This window comes from Sarcophilus harrisii, chromosome 1 (assembly GCF_902635505.1).
Source record: "Sarcophilus harrisii chromosome 1, mSarHar1.11, whole genome shotgun sequence".
NCBI lineage: Eukaryota > Metazoa > Chordata > Mammalia > Dasyuromorphia > Dasyuridae > Sarcophilus > Sarcophilus harrisii.
In genome coordinates, this window is record NC_045426.1 from 637,806,275 (window position 1) to 637,828,853 (window position 22,579).

The 22,579-nt window shown below is 37.7% G+C and overlaps 1 protein-coding gene across 5 annotated transcripts in view; it reads left to right on the forward strand.

Moving 5' to 3' along the window:
• ADGRB1 (adhesion G protein-coupled receptor B1) overlaps positions 1–22,579 on the forward strand; it is a 264,233-nt gene that overhangs the window by 81,138 nt on the left and 160,516 nt on the right. For all 5 annotated transcript variants that reach the window (XM_031947288.1, XM_031947290.1, XM_031947291.1 and 2 more), the window contains exons 3-4: positions 5,301–5,459; positions 8,120–8,227. In XM_031947288.1, the coding sequence (XP_031803148.1) occupies positions 5,301–5,459; positions 8,120–8,227 (267 nt within the window). The remainder of the gene's footprint in view (positions 1–5,300; positions 5,460–8,119; positions 8,228–22,579) is intronic.

Here is a 22,579-nt window from a genome sequence, read left to right on the forward strand (position 1 = left end):
TTAATTACTGACTCCCATGGTCTACAAGTGTTATCTTATTTGACCTTCACAAAAATCCTGGGAGGTAGTTACTAGTATGATTTCCATTTTGTAGTTGAGGAAACTGAGGCAGATAGGGGTTGAGGGACTTGCCCAGAGTCACACAACTAGTACATATTAGATTGCCAGTGCATTCACACAAATTGGGCCTGGGTCCAATTATTCAAAAAGACACAAATTTTCAGAAACACAATCATATCAATGAAAAGACACTTTATAGAGACTCTCAGAGGTGGGATCCAAATGCTATCCAAATGATAATTTTAATGTCCACCATATTACACTGTCTTTTGTTGTTGTTTGTCCTTTGTTCTGGAAGAAGACCATGATGGAGTTGTTGCCATGACATGCAGATGAATTGGATTTAAGTGAGGGAGGGCTGGGTGAAGTCACCTGTCTCACTTTCTCCTCTGGAGCCTCTGGGTTCAGTGGCCAGATATAGCTCAGGAGGACTAGAGATGGTCCTTGATGATGTGGAAGATCTTGGCCTTTTTAAGCTAAACTTTTTAACAGGTGTCAGTTTGACTAAAGCAATGCCCATTCAATGATTAAGTCTACTTAAGAAATAAAGCAGAGAATGGCCTCTTACCTAGTTAAAAAAAAATCAATCTGGGAGGGGAAACAATCTTTTACCTTCAGTCTGAACCAGTCAGGGCTCAAACAAGGACCAGCTGGGGGTTGGCCTGGAACCTATTGTTGGCCAATCAATGATAGCCAGAGTGATTTGGGTTTAAGGCTTGGTCCCAGCTTGGAAACCCCAAGTATTTTAGGAAGTTTAAGTAATGAAAATTTACATTCCTTTGGGCAGAACACCAGCAGGTAAGGATATGACACCTTTTGTTTTCTTTTAGGTTTAATTTATTTTAAAATTTTTCTTTCTTTTTTCTTACATTGTCTTTTAATAGAACTAAGAAGACCTTAGAACATAGAATGTAAGAGCTAAAAAGGACCTTAGAACATAGAATACCAGAGCTAAGAAATGATTTGAATGTTAGAGCTGGAAGGGACCATTACAACCTTACAAACAGAGGATTGTTAGGACTGGAAGGGACATTAGAAAATAGAATGTTACAGTTGGAAGGAATCTTAGAACATAGAATGTTAACATTGGAAGGGACATCAGAACAGTGAATGTAAGAGCTGGAAAGGTCATTAAAACATAGAATGTCAGATTTGGAAGGGTCATTAGAACAGTGAATGTCAGAGCTGGAAGGGACATTGGAACAGTGAATGTTAAAGTTTTGGAAGGAATATTAGAACATAGAATGTCAGAGCTGGAAGAGATACTAGAACATAGGATGTCAGAGAATGAAGGGTGATTAAAACACAGAATGTCAGAGTTGAAAGAGACATTAGACTAATAAATGTTAGTTTTGGGAGGGACATTAGAAGATACAATGTCAGATCTGGAAGGGACATTAGAACATAGAATGTCAGTGGCAGAGCTGAAAGGGACATCAAACTAGAGGAGATCTAAGTTTCATTTAACGTGACTCCTTCATTTTACAGATGAAGAGATAAATGTACAAATTGGGCCAGGAATATCCTCAGTCACACAGTAATTTAACTGCAAAGCAGGGCTTGGAACTTCACTTGTCTTTGTTCTTGAGGCTTCATTCATATTTCCAGTGTTTAGACTATGGCCTGGCACATAGTTGGTGCCCTATAAATGGAATGTATCATGCCCCTCAGTCAGAGCCCATCCCATTATTTTACTCTCTTGCCCCCTTGCACATACAGCCACCTTATCCATTAATGTGCAGGTGTATGGGCAATGTTTCATACCTAATACCCAAAAACTCTTATAAAAACACATATAGACAAGTCACAGAAAGGAACAGCTATGGACACACACTCACAAACACTGCACACATTGGCTCACGTCCACACACAGTCACAAACATAGACAGACGGAGACCTTCCTTTAGCGCGACAGACACAGAGACACAAGGTTACAGGACACATCCACGATCATTCCCACTGACAGACAGACTCCCAGAAACATGAACACTCTTGGAAGCAAATCCCAGACGCTGGCCCAGGAACTTTCCCCTACAACGGGAGCTTGAGCCGGGTCTGGGATGGGGCTGGGAGGGAGGTTCCTGTAGATGGCACGAGGCAGCGTGGCCTTCCTGGCACTTGGTCCATGCCAGCTGGACCAGGCCTTCAGGCACAACAGGGCCTCGCTTTGCTCCAGATGGAGATGCCAGACCCTGCTCTGCCCCCATCCCAAGTTTGGGAGCAGCCAGGGACGTCATGCTGGATGGTTTCAGGAGGGGGGGGGTTGCTCTCCACCACGGCTGGGCATCTTGTTTGCTGAGCTCATGCTCAGACACACATGTCCGCACCTATAGGTAGGTAACCACCCAGGTCATCATCTTTCACTCAGGTGTGGGAACTGACAAAATTTTTCCATTTCTCACATGATCCTCCCAACAGTCTGAGGATGAAGGCAGAGAAGGAGCTATTCTTTCTATTTTACAGAGAGGGTGAAACCAAAGTCCAGGGAAGGGAAGGATGGGGCCATCCATCCCTTAGGCCGAAGAACACTCCCCTCCCAGTGTGACTGCAGTGTGATATACTGGAGATCACTAGACTTGGACTCAGAAGTTCCAGTCCTGCTCAGACTCTCACAATTGTGTAAATTTGCTCAATCAAAGGAAGAGGTTGAACTAAATGACCTCTGAGGTTCCTCCACGCTGCCGATTGAGTCTGTGAGCATAGATCTCCCTCATTTCCCAGTAGACTCACACCTCTTTCCTTTCTATTTAATGATATTATTTTTGCTGACTTCTGGCCCATTTATGGCTCTGGAACCCAACATTCTTTAGCTCTTCTTCACCAGTTGAAGTTCTAGAACCTTTTTCTTTGAAGATCTAGAAAGTGCCTTGAATCCTCAAACTTTTACTGGGGCTTCAAGGGAGGGAAATAACAACCAGGAAATCCCTTACAAAGCTCTGATCATCAAGGGGAATAGATGGCCCCATCTTTAACCTTCTCAGACCTTAACCATTCTAAGAGCAACCAAAGCAGATTGTCAGTTCTCTCTTGCAGAGAAGACTTAATAGAAACATGGTGGCTCTCCTCAGATATTTGAAGAGCTGTCTTGTTGTGGCTCTGGAAAACAAACACACACATGTCTGCACACATAGGTAGATAGCCATCCAAATTTTGATCTTGCTGTCTCATACTCATTGGAGGTATTCTAGCAGCACCTTGTTAAGAAGCCTGAGGAGGATTCCTCTCCTGGGTGAGAGATTGAACTATATGACCTTTGAAATCTACCTTTTAACTCTTTATGACTATTTTGGGGATGATTCCCTACCTTCTTTCCCTCTTTATTGCCATTGAGTGAGGGAAGGCAAAATTGAACAATACGTCTCAAAGGATATCAAGAAGCTAAACCCCTTCCCATCTCTCTATCAGGCTGGCCCTGTGGCCCTAGGGTGGTAAATAATCAAGAATATACTAAAGAGATATGGAAATTGAATGAATGAATGAAAAAGTATTTTATTAAAGCAGGGACTGTGTTAAGTTCTGGAAACACAAATACAGATATGAGATATTGCCTGCCATTAAGGTATTCTACAAGGGAGTGATAACCAGGGAATTAAATTTTGGCAAGGGGAAATCCCAAGTACGGTGAGTTGATCTGTAGGACAACTAAATGACATTCTATAGTGATTGAATATTGGGAGTAGAACAAAATTAGGGGGAGAAAAACAGAGAAAGAGAGAGAAGAGAGACTGAGAGACACAGAGGGACAGAGACAGAGAGAGAAAAGAGAAAGAGAAGAGAGAGAAGAGTGTGGGGTGTGTGTGTGTGTGTGTGTGTGTGTGTGTGTGTGTGTGTGTTGAGGAGAGAGGGAATGCATGTGGAGGTAGTGCAGATGGCAAGATGACTCCTGGTGGATGTCTGAATGGTTTGTGAAACACATTCTGCCTTGTGATCAACTAGGTATAATCTGCAGGAGGTAAGTTTGCCCTCAGTTATCCCCCAACCAGAAGAGCTCAGTCCCAAGGTAGGAGTTCAAAGCTGAATAAATCATCTGTCCAAGAGTGGGGCATGTGGACTCTGGAGATCTGGTGGGGAGGGATGCTGGGTATCTAGTTTGGAGAATCTCATATCCTATTTGGAGAAACAAGACTTTCATTGACCAAGTTGAGAATAATAATGGAGAGACATGTCAACAAGAAATGAAGCACCAGTAGACAGTTGATCTCTTAGTAAAATGATAGTTTGAAACTCTGACATTCTGTGTTCTAACGCCCTTTTAAACTCAGCATTCAACATTGTAACCCTAATGTCTCTAAACTCTGACATACAGTATCCTAGCATTTTTTCTGACTCTTAACATTCAATATTCAATCTCTAAGGTTCCTTCTAAGCCTGACCCCCTGTGTTTTGTGGTCCCTTCTAGCTATGTTATTCAATGTTCTTTTTTCTAGGGTCTCTTCCAATCCTGACTTTCTACTTTTAATGTTATAATTTCCCTTTGAGCCCTGACATTCCATATTTTATGTTCTGAGCTACCTCCCAGTTCTGACATTCTAGAATTTTTATGTTTACATAAGGGCTTAAGATAACATTTCCCTAACTAATTTGGGAGTGGAATACTTTAGGGCTTGAAATATGTTTATGAAAATCATAAATGCTTGTCCATGGGTACTTGGAAGCCTGAAACACCCCCAGGATAAAGTGTCTCTATGTGTGTGGGGAGGGAGTTTAGGAAAATTTGGATCCAAATAGAGGAAATTAAGCCTATTTTCTCCCTGGAATATTGCCGTAGGTAATAAGTATTTTGGATACATATATAATTTTGTCTTTAATCTTTTCAAAGTGAAAATACTGCTAAGTACAAACATTTTCTCAGGAAACTCCTATTCATATTGCTCAGAACACCAGGGTATCTCAGAACACAGTCTAGTCTAGTCTAGGGAGCCGTGACTTTTTAAAGAGATGAGGGATAGTGTTCATTATGGGGTCTGGGTTCAATTCTGGAAGGCTTCCAGGAGGAGGGAGATTTTTGAGCCAGCTCTTGAAAAAATGAGAGGTATAGATTTGGTAGGGTGGAAGTAAGTATGATAAAGGAAGATCTCTTATTTGGCAATGAGGTTGGGGGGGGGGGATGGTTTAATGAGGTCAGGCACAGATCTCCATTTCATCTGTTTTCTTCTCACCCCTCCCTTCTACTTCTGCCATTCTCTGTTATAAGACCCTGAATGCTTTAGTCTTCTGAATTTTTGTTTTCTGCTGCCCAGGTGGCTGGAACCTTTGGTCCCTGTGGGGAGACTGCACTCGGGACTGTGGAGGAGGACTCCAGACCCGGAAGAGGACATGTCTGGCCCTTCCTGGCCATGGTGCTGCTTGTGAGGGTGTCCTTGAGGAGGGCCGCTTGTGCAATAGAAAGGCGTGCAATAGTAAGTTATCCCCTGTGCTCCTCTCTTCATCCCTTTCAGCTCACTGTGGACCTCAGTTTACCTTCCTTCCCCATAACCTTCCTAGGTTTCTGTTTCCTTTTTTTGGAAAATGAGGAAAATAAAATCTTTAAAATCTCCCTCAGAGGTGTGCTTTGTAAATTATGAAACTGGATACAGTACAAATGAGAACTATTATTAATGTACATTCTGAGGAGCTGGGCTCCCTCATTTCCTTCTCATATGAAAGCAGCATTTGGAGTTGAAAACTCAGACACTTTCAGTTTTGGTCCAGTATCTTCCCTTAAGACAATTACTGAACAAATAGAGACAGTTGGGAAATATGAGGTAGAACACAGGAAGGCAGAGCAATTTCAGGCAGAGAATGAAAGGTTTGGGACAGTCTGTAGACACTCTGATTTTGGGGTGGGGAGGAAAGGAAGAGGTTGGCTGGCTGTTTGTCTAATTAGAAGCTTGGTCTTTACGGTGAAGGTTGATATGATTTTGGAGAGTTTGTTCTTGGTGCTGGAATGTTGGGACTGGAAAGTGGGATACGGAGGAGCTAAAGAATATTGGGGCAGGAAATATAGATTTCTGGGACAGGGCAATGTAGTCTGAAGGAGAGGTTGCAGAATGTTAACTCTGGGCTGTCATATTGGGCCTGGATTATGGAACATTGGGACAGGGCTGTGGAACATGAAAGGGGACCTGCAGAATATTGGAATGTGTGAGAGGGTTTAGGGGGCATTGAGAATATTGCAGTAATTGCTAGGAAATGGAGAGCAGTCTGGGGGCAAGAAAGGGATCAGAACATTTTAGCCCGAGAATGCCAAATTTCGACCCCATACTTGACTGGGATGACTCCAAGGGGAGTGGAGACATTGCTATGACCCAGATGCCTAAATCTTGAAATTTTGAGTAGAATAAAAGGGATCTGAAAGTCTAAGTCAAACTCCTCATTTTGTAGATAAGGAAACCAAGACCTAGCAAATTTTTTGATGTATCATGTTGCCTCTTGGGTTATTATCTTCTTTTACTTAGAAAACCAGTGTTAAGCCTATCCTTATTTTGAAGAATAAGGCTTGGGCTTCCCCTCTTCCTCTTCCCCAGGCAACTTAATTTTTCAGTAATAATAAAGGGATAGCGTCTTCTTTCATGATTAATTTTCAATTATGTATGAGTGTATTAAACACCTTATGGATTATCTGTGGGAAAAAATTCCATGTCCAAAACTCCTAGATGTCAACCAGAATCTCTGTTCACAGATTTATCTATCCAGTCTTAATTTTAGAGCCCTAAGGTTATAAAATGTTAGCTTCCTTTGACAACAGACAAAAAGTCTCCCATCCCTGAAATGACTTCTGGATTATTCACATTGGTAAATAAGAGAGTTGGAAGAAACAGCAGACATCATTTTTCGGTTTAACATTTTTACTATATACAAGAAGAAACTTGATCTCAGAGAAAGGATATGACCCATTCCAGACTATACCCATCAGTGATAGTGCCAGAAGCAGGAGCATCCTTGCCTCACACTGGCTCCAAATTAACAATCTATGTAACCTGGGGCCAAAAGCTTTCCTTACTAGGAGTCTCTCTTTTTCCTTGAAATACTTTTACTACATCAGGGGTTCTTAACCTGGAGTCTGTGCTTGCTTAAAAAAAATTTTTTTTGGATATTTGGATAAATATTTGGATATTTCAATAGCATTGGTTTCTTTTGTAATATTATATGTTTTGCTTTATGCGTTTAAAAACACAATTCTGAGAAAGGATCCACCATCTGAGGGCTCCATAGATACAAATAGTTAAGAATTCCTGTTCTGGATGGTCTCTGAGGTTCCTTTCAGTCTTGATATTCTAGGCATTTGAATGACTTAGATAACCTTAGAACCTAGATGTACCAGAGCCGAGCTTAAACTTTTTCTACTTATGACCCCTTTTTGCCTGAGAAATTTTTACAGGACCTCGGGTATATAGGTATATAAAATAAGGATATAAATATACTGATAATAAATAAATTACCCCCACATTCAGTTATGAGAACCCATGTGGGCTTGTGAACCAAGTTTAAAAAGCTTTGCAGTTCAGGGCTCATTCCATCACACCAGGTTATATCTTTTGAGACCTGGATTTAATAGGAGGTCTTCCTTGAGCCAATCTATTCCCAAAGGGGCTCCTTCTCTCCCCTGGTCCAGAATCCCAGCTTATGAGATTTCTCTAATAATCAACCTTAATGACTTCATGAATTTTAAAAATTCTTTCATAATGTTAAATCAAATTATAATGAGAATGTCACTATGTGGGCTTTTGTCTTTTCTTTTCTTGAATTTTATGAACCTTCCTGGTCAGAGGCCAATAGACTCAGCAAGTCTTATCAAGAGGAGTTTGGGGAATACTAGGCCTTGGTATGATTTAAAGGAAAACAAGGCCCCCGACCTTAGGGAGTTTCTGGTCTAAGGGGATATACTATCTTTGACCTTGGGAAATCCCAGGCCTGATGTAAAACCCTAGTCCTGATCTCAGGGAGCTTTGGTTCTGAGAATAAGACATGGTTTCTCCTTGCCTGGATGGAGAGAATATCATAGAGGAAAGAGAGGTTGGAACTTGAATTGTATTGATCTCTTGCTTCTCCCTCCCTCCCTATTTCTTCTCCCAAATAGCCAGTGGAAGATATAATTCTAGGAGTCAGTCCTTGAGGTCCACAGACACCCGAAGGCGAGAGGAAGCTGATGACTTTCAACAGTTTGGATACCCATCCCCCCAGACAGGTAAGAGGAGCAAAGTGGAGGGGACTTCAGCATGGAACAAGACCAGCAAATGGTTTAGGGTGATTCTCTTACATGTAGAGCTGAGTCTATAAGCACTCATTACTAGGAGACTTTCCAGGAAGTGGGGCATTTTCTGGTTGTAATAACTGATGAAATCAAAGAATTTGAATATATTCAGTAGTTATGGAGTGATAGCCTTCGAGTTGAGTTCAAATTCTCCCTTGGATATACACTGTCTGGTTGAATCAAGGTGAAGTATTTAAGGGAAGGCAGAAATATTTATTAAGAACCTATTATGTGCCAGGCACAGGCTAAGCTCTTTTATTGATATCATCTCATTTGATCCTTACTTTAGTCCTGTGAGATAGGGGCAATTGGTAGAGGGGAAGAAAAAGGATGATAAAATCCTTTTATTAGAGGTGATAAGGGTGATAAAGTGAAAGGGTGGTAAAATCTCTTGTTCTTAAACTGTTTATAAACATTAATTTAACTGTTGGTGCTATACCTGTGCTATCTTTTCCAAACAACCAGTGAGTTGATGTATAACTGAAGGAACCGGAGCACATTGCCATTGACATTCTCATTATAAACAAGTCAGAAGGCATGAGGAAGTTGAAACTTGATAGAAAGACAGCTTACAGGTTTCCCTTAAAGCATTGATTCAATGGCTGGTTGAGCTGGTTTCCTTAGGCACCCAGAAGATGGGAATATTCAATCTTCTCTATATGTGGTAATCACTGTGACCATTAGCTTAAAAAGAATCCCATTGAAACACAAGGTTTTGTAAGGGTGAATATGGAAAACTATCTTTGTATGTATTTTGAAAATAAAAAGCTATTATCAACAACAACAAAAAAGCATCCCATTGAGACTATGGGGATTTTTTTTTGAAGGGGGAGGGCAGGACAGTCCGGCTAAGTGACTTGCCCCATGGTCATACAGCTAACTAGATTTGAATTCAGGTTTTCCTGACTCCAAGGTTGATGTTCCATCCACTGCACCCCTCACTGTCTCCTGATAATGGAAACTTGTGTACCATTAGCTGTTGCTGAGAATGAAGAATTAGACAGGATTTTACAAATTAAGTCAAAATATAGACTGTGATTCTTTTTAATTCAAAGTTGTGGTAATAATAACAGTTAGTACATATATAGCATTTTAAGGCTCTGCATAAAGAGCAAAATATCTTACATATTTTATCTCATTTGATCCTCACAATAAACCTGAGAAGTAGCTATTATCTCCATTTTACAGGTGAAGAAACAGACATAAGTTAGATGACCTGTCCAGAGTTATAATTATTAAATATCTGAGGCACTTTATCCACTGTACCACCTGTTTTTGTCACCTAACAAGAGTACAAATTATCTTGAAAAATGCTTCCTGATTAAGAAATAAAAGTCAATAAGGCTTGTAGATTCCTCTAAAGCTGCACATCTATCTGCACATTACAAATATTGTCAAGAAAGGCATCAGAAGATGACATGAGAGTCATTTCTGATTTGAATATTTATGTGTGGCCAACAACCCAGCTTTTAGAGAAAAGATCTAAATCAATGCTCATTTGCAAGGGTGAAGATGGTCCATGTAATTGCAGTAGTTCTGAGCCTTCCAAGGCAGCTAGATGGTGAAGTGGATAAAGTGTTGGGCTTGGAGTAAGAAAAACCTGAGTTTGAGCCCTGCCTCCATCCTCTGTCTGCCTCAGTTTCTTTATGTAAAATATATGTATAAAATGAGAATAATAATAATAGCACCTACCTCACCAAGGTTGCTGTGAGGATCAAATGTGATAATGTATTCACGCCATGAAAACTTTAAAATAATATATTCATGTGAGTATTATTGTTATTTTTATTATTTGACCTATTTGTATAAGTAGTTGATTCAGAGCAAAAGGAAAGAGATAAAAAGAAAGACAAGAGAGAACATTGTGAGCTAAAAGATAGAGAACCAGCTTCAGAATCAGTTATGTCCCACTTTTGACATGAACTATGTGATACTGGGCAAATGCCCTCTTCACATCTCAGTAGACCAGAATGTTCAACAAAGCTATGAGGTATAGAATATGGCTTGAAGACTTCCACTGGTGAATGTTCTCACTAAGAGTTCCTTTCTGTGCTCCACCATAGGCCCAGGCCAAAGAAATGATCCGAATTATCATTATATCATAGAAAAGTTGTAACTGATGTAGAGACTCAGGACCTCCTTCAGCCAGCAGGGACTTAGTCTCCTTGCCAAGGCGAGAGGTGTAGTGCCTCCATACACAAACTCATTTGTGAAGCCATTCAAAGGAAGATGCCATAACAGGATATCACAAGTAATTTCATTTCACAAAACAGTGATAAGAACAGAGTCTTTAATTCAACAAACTCCCTGTAATGTGTTAAAACTGTGTAGATATTACTTAATATGATATGAGTCCCAACAAAGAACATTTATAAACTAAAGTAAAAAAAATAGAAGTAGCTAGATTTGTACTCAAAGGACTTCTGCTCTAATCTTGTTTATATTGCTTATTATCTAATGTGAGATTTTGAGTAAATGACTTTACTTCTTGGCCTTAATAATGTGGCTTTAGTTGTTTGTTTTTGTTTGTTTTATTTTGGTTTTTGTAATCTATAAATGAGAAGATTGGAGTAGGTGGCTTTAGTTGTTTGTTTTATTTTATTTTATTTTTTTAGGTAATCTGTAAATGAGAATATTGGAGTAGATGATTTCAAGAACTTTTCCAGTTCTAAATTTATGATGCTAAGGTGTCAAATTCAATTAACTCCCATATAAATGTCAATTTCTTTGTAGCTTTTTGGACAATGTTTGGCATATAATAACCACTTAATAAATGGTTGTTGACTTGATTTCTTTATGCTGAGGTTAAAAAGATAAAAAAAATATAAAATAGTTCATAGCCATAAGAAGATTATAGAGTTGTGGAGGTGGGGTTGGGGGAGAAGATAATTCATACACAAAGAAGTCAAGTGAAAGAGGAAATTGGTAGGGGGAGGAAATCAAGGGCAATTTCTTAAAGGATGAGTTTCTCAGGAAGAAAGAACTCTAGGAAGTAGCAATGAGGAGGGGGCTCCATCCTAGGCGTTAAGAAACTGTGAAGGGCTGTTATAAATGGATATACCAGACCAACCAGTGTTATCAAAGACTTCATCATCAATGAAAGTGAAACAATCACATTTGTACTCTAACACCTCAGTGCCCAATTCATAGGAGGAGATGGAAATGAAATGACATTTAACAACATGAATTCAGACAGAACAGATGAATCTGACCAAGTACAAACAGAATGAATTTGTGCTGGAGGCAACCTGATTTTGAAGACACAAGGGGATCAATTTTCCAGAGAATCATAAAGACAGAAAGATGCCAAGAAAATAGAAAAAAAAATCAGAATTTTATATTATCATAAAAGAAGCTTAGTAAGAAGATAGTGACAACTACCACCAACATGTAAACTTTTTTATCTGTGTGGTCATATATGAACATATGTACATTATTTATACAATATAATATGCACATATGTTCTATATATAGATGCATAAATCTATATGGAACCTTAAGTTTATTAAGTGCTTATTATTATTATGTTCCAGACACTGTACAAGGTACCAAGGATACAGAAGCAGAAAAAGTCCCTTCTCTCAAAGAGTTTACAATGTCAGCCAAACATTATACACACACACACACACACACACACACAAACATACACACACAGGCATGTGTGTTGTCTTCCCTCAAAAGAATGTAAGTTCCTTGAGAGAAAGTCCTGTTGTTGTTGTTGTTGCATCTCCTATCTTAGCACAATGGCTTATAAATGTTAGATGCTTAATAAGTGTTTGTTGGATTGGAATGGATATGGTTGGGTGGATAACCAACATGGCGTATAATTGGATGCTTCATCAGCATCATGGCCTCTCAGATTTGGAATACAAGATCTCAGAGATCTTCTACTCCTACTGTTGTATCTTTAGCAAACTGCAGATGGCTAACCCTAGACTTGAATAGGAAGAAGACAACAGTTTCCTGAATAGAGCTATCACTGATTCCAAATTATTCCTGTTCACTAAAACCATCTTCCCAGTATGACTGTTTTCCTGGTGAGACTATCTATGAATCATGGAACATTATACTCTCTTAAGAAGCAAAACTGCCAGTGATCCAAAGGGCAGGGAGAGACATGATGGATGTATGTAGGCAGCAGCAAGTTACCATTGGTGACTTATGTGCAAGAAGTGACTTAGAAGGCATTCACTAAGGAAACGTCCAGTCAGAAAGGCAAAAGATCCCTAGTGATGAGAAGTATGAGTGAATTTCATTCTGCATATGTAGAAGCATTACCAGTATTGATGAGGTCACGGATCCATCAAAGTACTGAAATAAAGCAAAAAGATAAGAGTTAATGGTAGTTTTTTTTAATGAGATTTAAAAAAAAAATAAAGGAAAAAAAAGTTTTGGACCCAGATAAGCCCAGTTTTAGAATTCAAGAACTATAGACTATGACAATCATAGTCATAATCTCACAGAATCTGAGAATATCATTGAAGGAATAGTCTTAACAGGTCATCTAGTCTAATTTCCATCCTTTCTAGGAATCTTTAGATTCTTGATTCTTAGATTCTTGACCTTCTTGAGGTCAGGGATTTTTTTGTCTTCTTTTGTATTCCCAATGCTGAATATAGTTCCTGGGATGTCATAACTGCTTAATAAATATTGATTGATTTATTAAATACTTTGCAGCTTTTCTAATAGGATTTTTTTTGCCTCTGTCCAAATACCTTCACCTGCTGTTTTTATTCAGTTATTTCAGTCATGCCCACCTCTTCATGACCCCATTTGGAGTTTTCTTGGTAAAGATATCAAGAGTTTTGCCATTTCTTTCTCCAGTTCATTTCATAGATGAGAAACTGAGGCAAATAAGGTTAAGGAACTTGGAAGGGTCACCCAGCTACTAAGTGTCTAAGACCGCATTTGAACTCAGGTTTTCCTCACTCCAGATCTGGCACTATATCTGTTGGTCCCCAAATACTTTCAGCAATGTCAAGTCAAATTAGCAATTTATTAAGTGCTTACTATCTGCCAGACACTATCCTAAGCAGATAAAAAAGCAGAAAGTCCCCCTATTAAGGAGTTCACAATTTCATGTCAATCAATCATCCAGTCATTAAATATTTGTTAAATGCTAACTATGTGCTAAGTGCTGAAGATTTTAAAAAAGAGAAAAGACATTCTCTATCCTCAAAGAGCCCACAGTCTAATGCAGAAGACAACAAGCAAACAATAGATAGGATGAAAAGGAAATAAATCAAGAGAGGGAAGATACTAGAATTAAGAGGAGTTGGGAAAGGAATAGTGTTTCTGGGAGGGCACATCCAGAGAAGGATGGATGACCAAAAGCAACATAATATGAAGATTGTTTGAAGTAATGGGCAGTATTTGGACAAAAGAAGAGAAAACTCGGTGGAAATGTGATAGCTGTACCCAGGTATTTGAAATATGGTCATATGGAAGACAACTTTAGACTTCTTTTGCTTGGATCCAGAAAACAGAGCAATAGTAATGGGAGGAATTTGGAGAGAACTACTGGCTGGAGTCAGAAATACCTCCCAGGGGTCCACAGAAAACTGAGTAATGAATCACATATTCTGAGATTTAGTTCAACCTGTATTTGACCAAGAATTCTATCTACAAAAGGAGGAGGAAGGGGAGGAGAATGATTTCAAGAGAGCCTACTTAGGACCTAGAAGTACCTCTGGAGTATGGACCAATAGAAGATTTCTAGATCATCCCAAAAGTCAAAGAAACTTTAAGTTGTAGAGGACCCAAGAATTATCTGATGCATAGCATCAACATACCCAGTTAGTAGTTATTGAGGGGCATGATAAGGAAAGGCTGACACAGGAAAAGGGGGGATAGGATTCTAGACTGTGGGGACAGCCTGAAGGATCAGGGGAGCCACTGGAGTATATACTGACTAAGAGCTTAACGAAAGCCTCAGTTCCTAAGGAAATCAGGGAATTTTCGATTCTTCCTCTACATATTTTTCTAACCTCTGCATTAAAGAGTAGGCACCATGTTTCTGGGAGGGAATTGCTAAACTGGTTTCTGCCCTATCTTCCCTCCTTCCCTTCCTCCCTCCCTCCTTCCTTCTTTCCTTTTCTTCTTTCTTTTCTCCTTTCTTTCTTTTTTACTTTCCTTCCTCTTTCCTCCCTTCCTCTTTCCTTCCTTCCTTTTTTCCTCACTTCAGCCCTGCTTTTCTCTCTTTCTCTCTCCTTCCCCCATCTCTTCCATTCCTTTCTCTTTCCCCCTTCTTTCTTTCTTCCTTTGCTCATTTCCTTCCCTCCCTTCCTTCTTCCTTTTCTCCCTCTCTTCTTTCTTTCTTTCTTCCCTCCCTTTTTCCTTCCTTCCTTTTATCCCTTTCTTCCTCCCTCCATCTCTTCCTCCTTCCCTTTTTTCCTTCCTCTCTTCTCCTCTTCCTTTCTCCTTTCACTCATAACTCTTTCTTCCTCTTTCCTTCTTTCTCTCTCTCTCTTTCCTTTTTCTCTCCTCCCTCCCACTCTTCCTCCCTCCCCTGCTATCCCTTTCCTCCTTCCTCATCTTCTTTCCTTCTTCCTTCCCTTTCTCCCTCCCTCCCTCCCTTTTTCCTTTCTTTCATACCTTTCTGTCTTCCTTCCTACCTGTCTATATTACTTCCTACTTCCTGCTTTCCCCTTTCTCTCCTTTTCTTTGTCTCTCCCTCCTTTCTACCTTCCTTGTTACCTGTTCTTTACTATATACATATCCAGGATTTTGTGTGCTATTTCGAGGGTTTGTTCACAGGGGAACAAGTAATAGAAATTCTGAATTAGCACACTAGGGTGCAGGTTGGGACAAGAAATCTGTTCGGCTCATCTCAGTCAGAGTGAACCCCAAGCTAATCTATCTGAATTTAACTAAGAACCCTAGGAGGTTGAGGGGGTATGCCTTGGATTTTCCTGGCTGATAGCTCCACCATCAGGAATCTTGTTGAGTTATGATACAAATCCAGAATATGACTCCCAGTGAAGGATATTGAGCTCTAGCCTGGGTTTCAGAAGATGGGACTTTTCTATTTTTATACAGTATATAATAACTTAGCAACCTCAGTCAGTAAGGCTGAATAACCACTTGGCAGGCATAGAAGGAATTCCAGCTTATGCACAGGTTGAACAAATTGAGCTTTAGGTCCCCCTATACCTCAGTTCTAAGATTCTGGGATTCTTTACCCTGTGATCAGCTTCCTCAAATACCAGGTTCTTCTCTCCAAATTAGGGGATTTTTTACGTTGGCTACAGAGCACTAACTCTTTGCTAAAAAATATCTCTGACTCTCAACCTGAGGTCCTGAGATCATGAACCTTCCTGATTCTTTTGTGTCCTTAGGTTTAGAAATATGCCACTAATTATTGCCTGTATTTCTTTCTTTTTAAGCATTGCTCTAGTTGCATGACCTCTTCTCACCATTATCTTACTTCTGTCTTTTTTTTTTTCTTCTTCCACTTCTTTCTTCTTCTACAGAGATGTATTTAAAATGTTTTATTGATAACATTGTTTTTAATTTACCTTAATTTCAAAAAATATTTCTTCTTTCTTCCCAATGCAAGAACCCATCTGGTATTTCAGAGAATTAAATTAATCAATCAATTACCAAGCATTTATTAAACATCCACTATATCCTAGAAGCTGGTGTTAGAGAATACAAATACAAAGACTAAAACAATCCAATTCTCAAGGATCTTAATAATGTAATGTATTAGGAGAGATGACATGTACATATATAATTACATGCAAAATAAATATATATGAACAAGACTGATATTATATGAAATGTTCTACATCATTAGTTCTCTTCTGAGGTAAGAAAGGGAAGGGAGTGAATTTTCTCCTCTCTTCTTCAGGATCAAGATTGGTCATTGTAATTATATAGCATTCAATTTTGTTTCTATTGTTCTTATTTCTAACATTTATATTTTTGCAGTCGTGGGGCACATTTTTTCCCCAGTCCTATTTACTGCATTCCATGTGCGTTTATAGAAGGCTTCCCTTGCTTTTCTGAATTTTTCATATTCATTATTTCTTAGCACACATTAATATTTTATTACATTTATGTATATTTAGTACAATCAGTACATTTATTAGATTTAGTACAATGACTAATAGCTAACACTTATATAGTGCTTTAAAGTCATTAAGTGATGTTCTTTACATACATTATCTTACTTGATTCTCAAAACAACTCTGGATGCTGAGTGCTATTATTACCCCCGCCTTAACCATGAGAAATATGAGGTACAGAGAATTTAAGTGCGTTGCCCAGGATCATATAATTATACCTGTCTTTCCTCCCTCCATCTGTGACTCTCTCTCTCTCTCTCTATTTTCCTGACTACAGATTCATAGCTCTGTTCATGATACAACCTAAACTGCTTGTAATTTGAACCACAATTTGTTTATTCATCCCTCAATTGATGGGCATTTGATTCTAGGTCTGTGTCACTCCTACTGTGAGTATGTTGAAGAAGTTGGTACTTATTTATCTTTATGCACTATGTAAAAGTCCTTTGAAGAAAACGGGAATGTTTGATCTGGAGAAAAGGTGATTTAGGATAGTATAGTTATCATTAAAAACTTGAAGGACTTTTGTTTAGAAGGACATTAGACTTGTTCTGCATGACTCCAAAGACCAGAACTGGCAACAATGGATAGAAATTTCAGAAAAGTGGATTTGAACTTTGATGTAAGTATAAGGGAGAACAATAGTAACAATTAAGCTGTCAAAAAAAGAAGTGTGTTGTTTCATAAGGTAGTGAATTATTGTTTAAAGTTTGGATGAGTACTTGTCAGGGATAGATATGGAATGGGATAGATTACTTCTGAGGTTCATTAGGACTCTAAGATATCATGATTCCATAAAAATGTATGAAAAGAAACTTCTTTTCCCCAGATGGGGCAGACTTGAGCTTCCTAAACTCTTCTACACTAAAGTTCTCACAAAACTTGCCTGAGTTAACTATGATTCTTCCTCACTCAGGAGTGATACCACCAAGAATGACATTTTCCCTTTATAGTACCTCCAATTTGTGATTCAAATCCTGGACTCTCCAGATTGAATTCAATTGGTCTATTTATTACATTCCTGACTTTATACTTGACAATAAGATGGTTCCTAATGAATTATCATTAACCAATGTCAGTGACAATGTCAAATTGGATGGTGGTCTGGTGAAATGTCTAAGAGCTTTGTTCTTGTCAGTGTTCTATTTAGCATTAGAAATGAATTGGAAAATGCAGCCAAAGTGGTAATAAGGAGAAGTTTTATATCTCTAAATGCTTACTTGCATAAAACAGAGAAAGAGAAGATCAGTGAATTGGTCTTGCAACTAAAAAAGCTAGAAAACGAACAGGTTAAAAACCTCCAATCAAATACCAAACTTGAAATTCTAAAAATAAAAGGAGAGATCAATAAAATTGAAAGTAAAAAAAAAAACTATTGAATTTTTTTTTGTTCATTATAATTTGATAATTTTTATTTGTTTTGTTATTCTTTTTTTTTTTTTTTCTGTACAAAAAGAATCAGACTCTGAATTATTGTACAATTAGCTTGTGAAGGAAATCAAAAATGCAGGTGTGCATAAATATAGCGATTGGGAATTCAATGTAATGGTTTTTAGTCATCCCCCAGAGTTCTTTTTCTGGGTATAGCTGGTTCAGTTCATTACTGCTCCATTAGAAATGATTTGGTTGATCTTGTTGCTGAGGATGGCCTGATCCATCAGAACTGGTCATCATCTAGTATTGTTGTTGAAGTATATAATGATCTCCTGGTCCTGCTCATTTCACTCAGCATCAGTTCGTGTAAGTCTCTCCAGGCCTTTCTGAAATCATCCTGAAAAACTATTGAATTAATAAATAAAACTAAAAGTTGGTTTTATGAAAAAAACAAACAAAATAGATAAATCTTTAGCTAATTTGATTAGAAAAAAAGAAAGAGAAAAATCAAATTATTAGTCTCAAAAATGAAATGGGAGAACTATCCACCCTTTGAAGGGGAATGAAGAGGAAATTAGAGCAATAATTAGGAGTTACTTTGCCCAACTTTATACCACTAAATTTGACAACCTAAGTGAAATGGAGGAATACCTACAAAAATATAAATTGCCCAGATTAACAGAAGAGAAAATAAATTACTTAAATAGTCCCATTTTAGAAAAAGAAACAGAATAATCTATTAATCAACCCCCTAAGAACAAATCTCCAGGACCAGATTGATTTACAGGTGATTTCTACCAAACATTTAAAGAACAATTAACTCCAATATTGTATAAACTATATTAAAAAATAGGGAATGAAGAAGTCCTACCAAATTCCTTTTATGACATAGACATGGTACTGATACCTAAACCAGGTAGAACAAAAACAGAGAAAGAAAATTATAGACCAATCTCCCTAATGAATATTGATGCAAAAATCTTAAATAAAATATTAGCAAAGAAATCACAAAAAATCATCCCCAGTATAATACATCATGACCAAGTAGGATTTATACCAATAATTCAGGGCTGGTTCAATATTAGGAAAACTAGTAGCATAATTGACTATATTAATAACCAAATTAACAAAAAAACATATGATTATCTCAATAGATGCAGAAAAAGCATTTCATAAAATCCAAAACCTATTCCTATTAAAAACACTAGAGAGTATAGGAATAAATGGACTTTTCCTTAAAACAGTCATCTATTTAAAACCATCAGTAAGCATCATATATTATGGATACAAACTGAGACCATTCCCAATAAGATCAGGGGTGAAACAAGGTTGCCCACTATCACCATTACTATTCAATATTGTATTAGAAATGCTAACTTTGGCAATAAGAGAAGAAAAAAGAGATTAAAGGAATTAGAGTACGTAATGAGGAAACCAAATTATCACTCTTTGCAGATGATAGGATGGTATACTTAGAGAACCCCAGAGAATCAACTAAAAAGCTATTAGAAATAATCCACAACTTTAGCAAAATTGCAGGATACAAAATAAATCCACATAAATCATCAGCATTCTTATACATCACTAACAAAATTCAACAGCAAGAGATTCCATTTAAAATAACTGTCAGTAATATAAAATATTTGGGAATCTGTCTGCCAAGGGAAAGTCAGGAACTATATAAGCAAAACTACAAAACACTTTCCACACAAATAAAGTCAGATCTAAGCAATTGGAAAAATGTCAAATGCTCTTGGATAGATTGAGTGACACTACTACCTAAACTGATCTATTTTTTAGTGCTACATCAAACTCCCAAAAAACTGTTTTAATGATCTAGAAAAAATAACAACAAAATTCATCTGGAAGAATAGGAAAATCAAGAATTTCAAAGAAATTAATGAAGAGAAAAGCAAATGAATGCGGCCTAGCTGTGCCAGATTAAAAACTGTATTATAAAGCAGCAGTCATCAAAACTATTTAGTACTGACTAAGAAATAATGAAGTTGATTAGTGGAATAGGTTAGGTTCACAGAACAAAATAGTCAATGACTATAGCAATCTAGTATTTGACAAACCCAAAGACCCCAGCTTTTGGGATAAGAATTCACTATTTGACAAAAACTGCTGGGAAAATTGGAAACTAGTATGGCAGAAAGTAGGCATAAACCCACACCTAACATCGTATATCAAGATCAGGTCAAAATGGGTTCATGATTACACATAAAGAATGATATTATAAACAAATTAGAAGAACACAGGATAGTTTATCTCTCAGATTTGTGGAGGAGGAAGGAATTTGTGACCAAAGAATTAGAAATCATTAATGATCATAAAATAGATAATTTTGATTTAAATCAAAGTTAAAAAGTTAAAAGTATTTGTACAAACAAAACTAATGCAGACAAGATTCGAAGGGAAGTAATAAACTGGGAAAACATTTTTACTTTCAAAGGATCTGATTTCTAAAGGCCTCATTTCTAAAATATATAGATAATTGACTCAAATTCATAATAGTTCAAGCCATTCTCCAATTGATAAATGGTCAAAGGATATGCACAGACAATTTTCAGATGAAGAGACTGAAAGTATTTGCAGTCAAAAGAAAAGGTGCTCCAAATCACTATTGATCAGAGAAATGATTGGCTAAGATGATAGGAAATGATAATGATGAATGTTGGAGAGGATGTGGGAAAACTGGGACACTGATATGGTGTTGGTAGAACCATGAACGGATCCAGTCATTATGGAGAGCAGTTTGGAACTATGCTCAAAAAGGCATCAAACTGTGCATATCTTTTGATCCAGCAGTGTTTCTACGGCGATTATATCCCAAAGAGATCTTCAAAGAGGGAAAGGAACTCAATATGCAAAAATGTTTGTGGTAACCTTCTTTGTAGTGGCAAGAAACTGGAAACTGAGTGGATGCCCATCAGTTGGAGAATGGCTGAATAAGTTATGGTATATGAATGTTATAGAATGTTTTTGTTCTGTAAGAAATGACCAGCAGGATGACTTCAGAGAGGCCTGGAGAGACTTACATGAATTGATGCTAAGTGAAATGAGCAGAACCAAGAGATCATTATACACAGCAACAACAAGACTATATGACGATCAATTCTGATGGATATGACTCTCTTCAACAATGCAGTGAAAAGAACCATCTACACCCTTAGAGAGAACCATAGGAACAGAGTTGGAACACAATATAGCATTCTCACTCTCTCTGTTATTTGCTTGCATTTTGTTTTCTTTCTATTTTTCTTTTTCTTCTATCTTGATCTGATTTTTCTTGTGCAGCAAAATAGCTGTATAAATATGTATACATATATTGGATTTAACATGTATTTTAACACATTAACATGTATTGAATTACCTGCCAACTAGGGGAGGCGGTGGGGAAAAGATGGGGAAAATTTGGAACAAAAGGTTTTGCAAGGGTCAATGTTGAAAAAATTACCCATGCATATGCTTTGTAAATGAAAAGCTTTAGTAAAAAAGAAATGAATTGGATATAGTATAGACAACAGATTCATTACATTTATAGGCGACCCAGTAGTGAGAGAGACAACAAAACCAGGGTTAAAAATATCTTTTATTAGTCTAGAATTAAGGACTGACTTTAACTAGATGAAATTTATTAGAAATAAATGTAAATTTCTATCTGTGGGTTCAAAAAAATCAACTTTAGAAGCACATTATAGGAAGATGTGTTTAGATGAGATCGAATGAGACATTGATCCAAAGGTCTTAAAAGGACTTTAGGTTACATTATGACATAACATTCCAAAAATTCGTTAAGAGTTATATCTAAGATTAGAAAGTGGGAATCAGGAGGAGAGACTGTGAGAGTTCTATTATATTTTTCCTTGGTCAATTATAGTTTGAAGAACTATATTCATTTCTCATTTAAGAAGGTCAAAATAGAGTTCATCAAGAGGGATACCAACTAGCGTGGGTTAACCTTGCCACATAACTATAATTTGCAAGGAGAGAGGCTGTTAAGCTTGGAGAAGAGACAACTTAGAACGGGATACGATATCTGTCTTCAAATATTTGGATGGGAATGTTGAATAATTACATTGGTTCTGCTTGGGTCCAGGAGACAGAACTTAGAACAGCTGGCAGAGTTACAGAAAGGCAAACTTAGGCTTAATATAAGAAAAGTTGTTCAGTGCTTTGTAGTAGTGTTCAACTCCTCATGACCTCATTTGGGGTGTTCTTGGCAAAAATACTGAAATAATTTGCCCGCCACTTCTCCAAGTCATTTGACAGATAAAGAAACTAAAGCAAAGGTAAGTTACTTACCCAGGATCACACAGCTAGTGAGTGTCAGAGGCTTCACTTCAGATGATGAGTCTTCCTTACTCTAGATCCAGCACTCTATCTACTGTGCCATCTAATTAAAAAAAAAGATTTCCTAATAAATAGAGATATCCAAAGGTAAATTGGAGTAGCTAATGTTAGGTGACATAGTGAATAGAGCACCTAATCCTGGAATAAGGAAGAGCTGAGTTCAAATCCAGTGTCAGACATTTATTAGCTGTTTGACTCTTGACAAGTCAAGAGTCTGTTCTTGTTTATCTCAGTGTCCTCATCTGTCAAATGAACTAGAAAAGGAAATGGCAAACCCTTCTAGTATCTCTGCCAAGAAAATCCCCAAGTGGGGTCACAAAGAGTCAGACACAACTCAACAACAGTAGCAGTAACAACAACAAAAGTGGGATGAATTGCCCCAGGAGTTCATGAGTTTACTTTCAGCAATAAGCCATCAAGCAAAGTCAAGACAGTCACTTTCTAGTAATGTTGGAGAGGGAATTACTATTAAAGTATCGCTCAAATG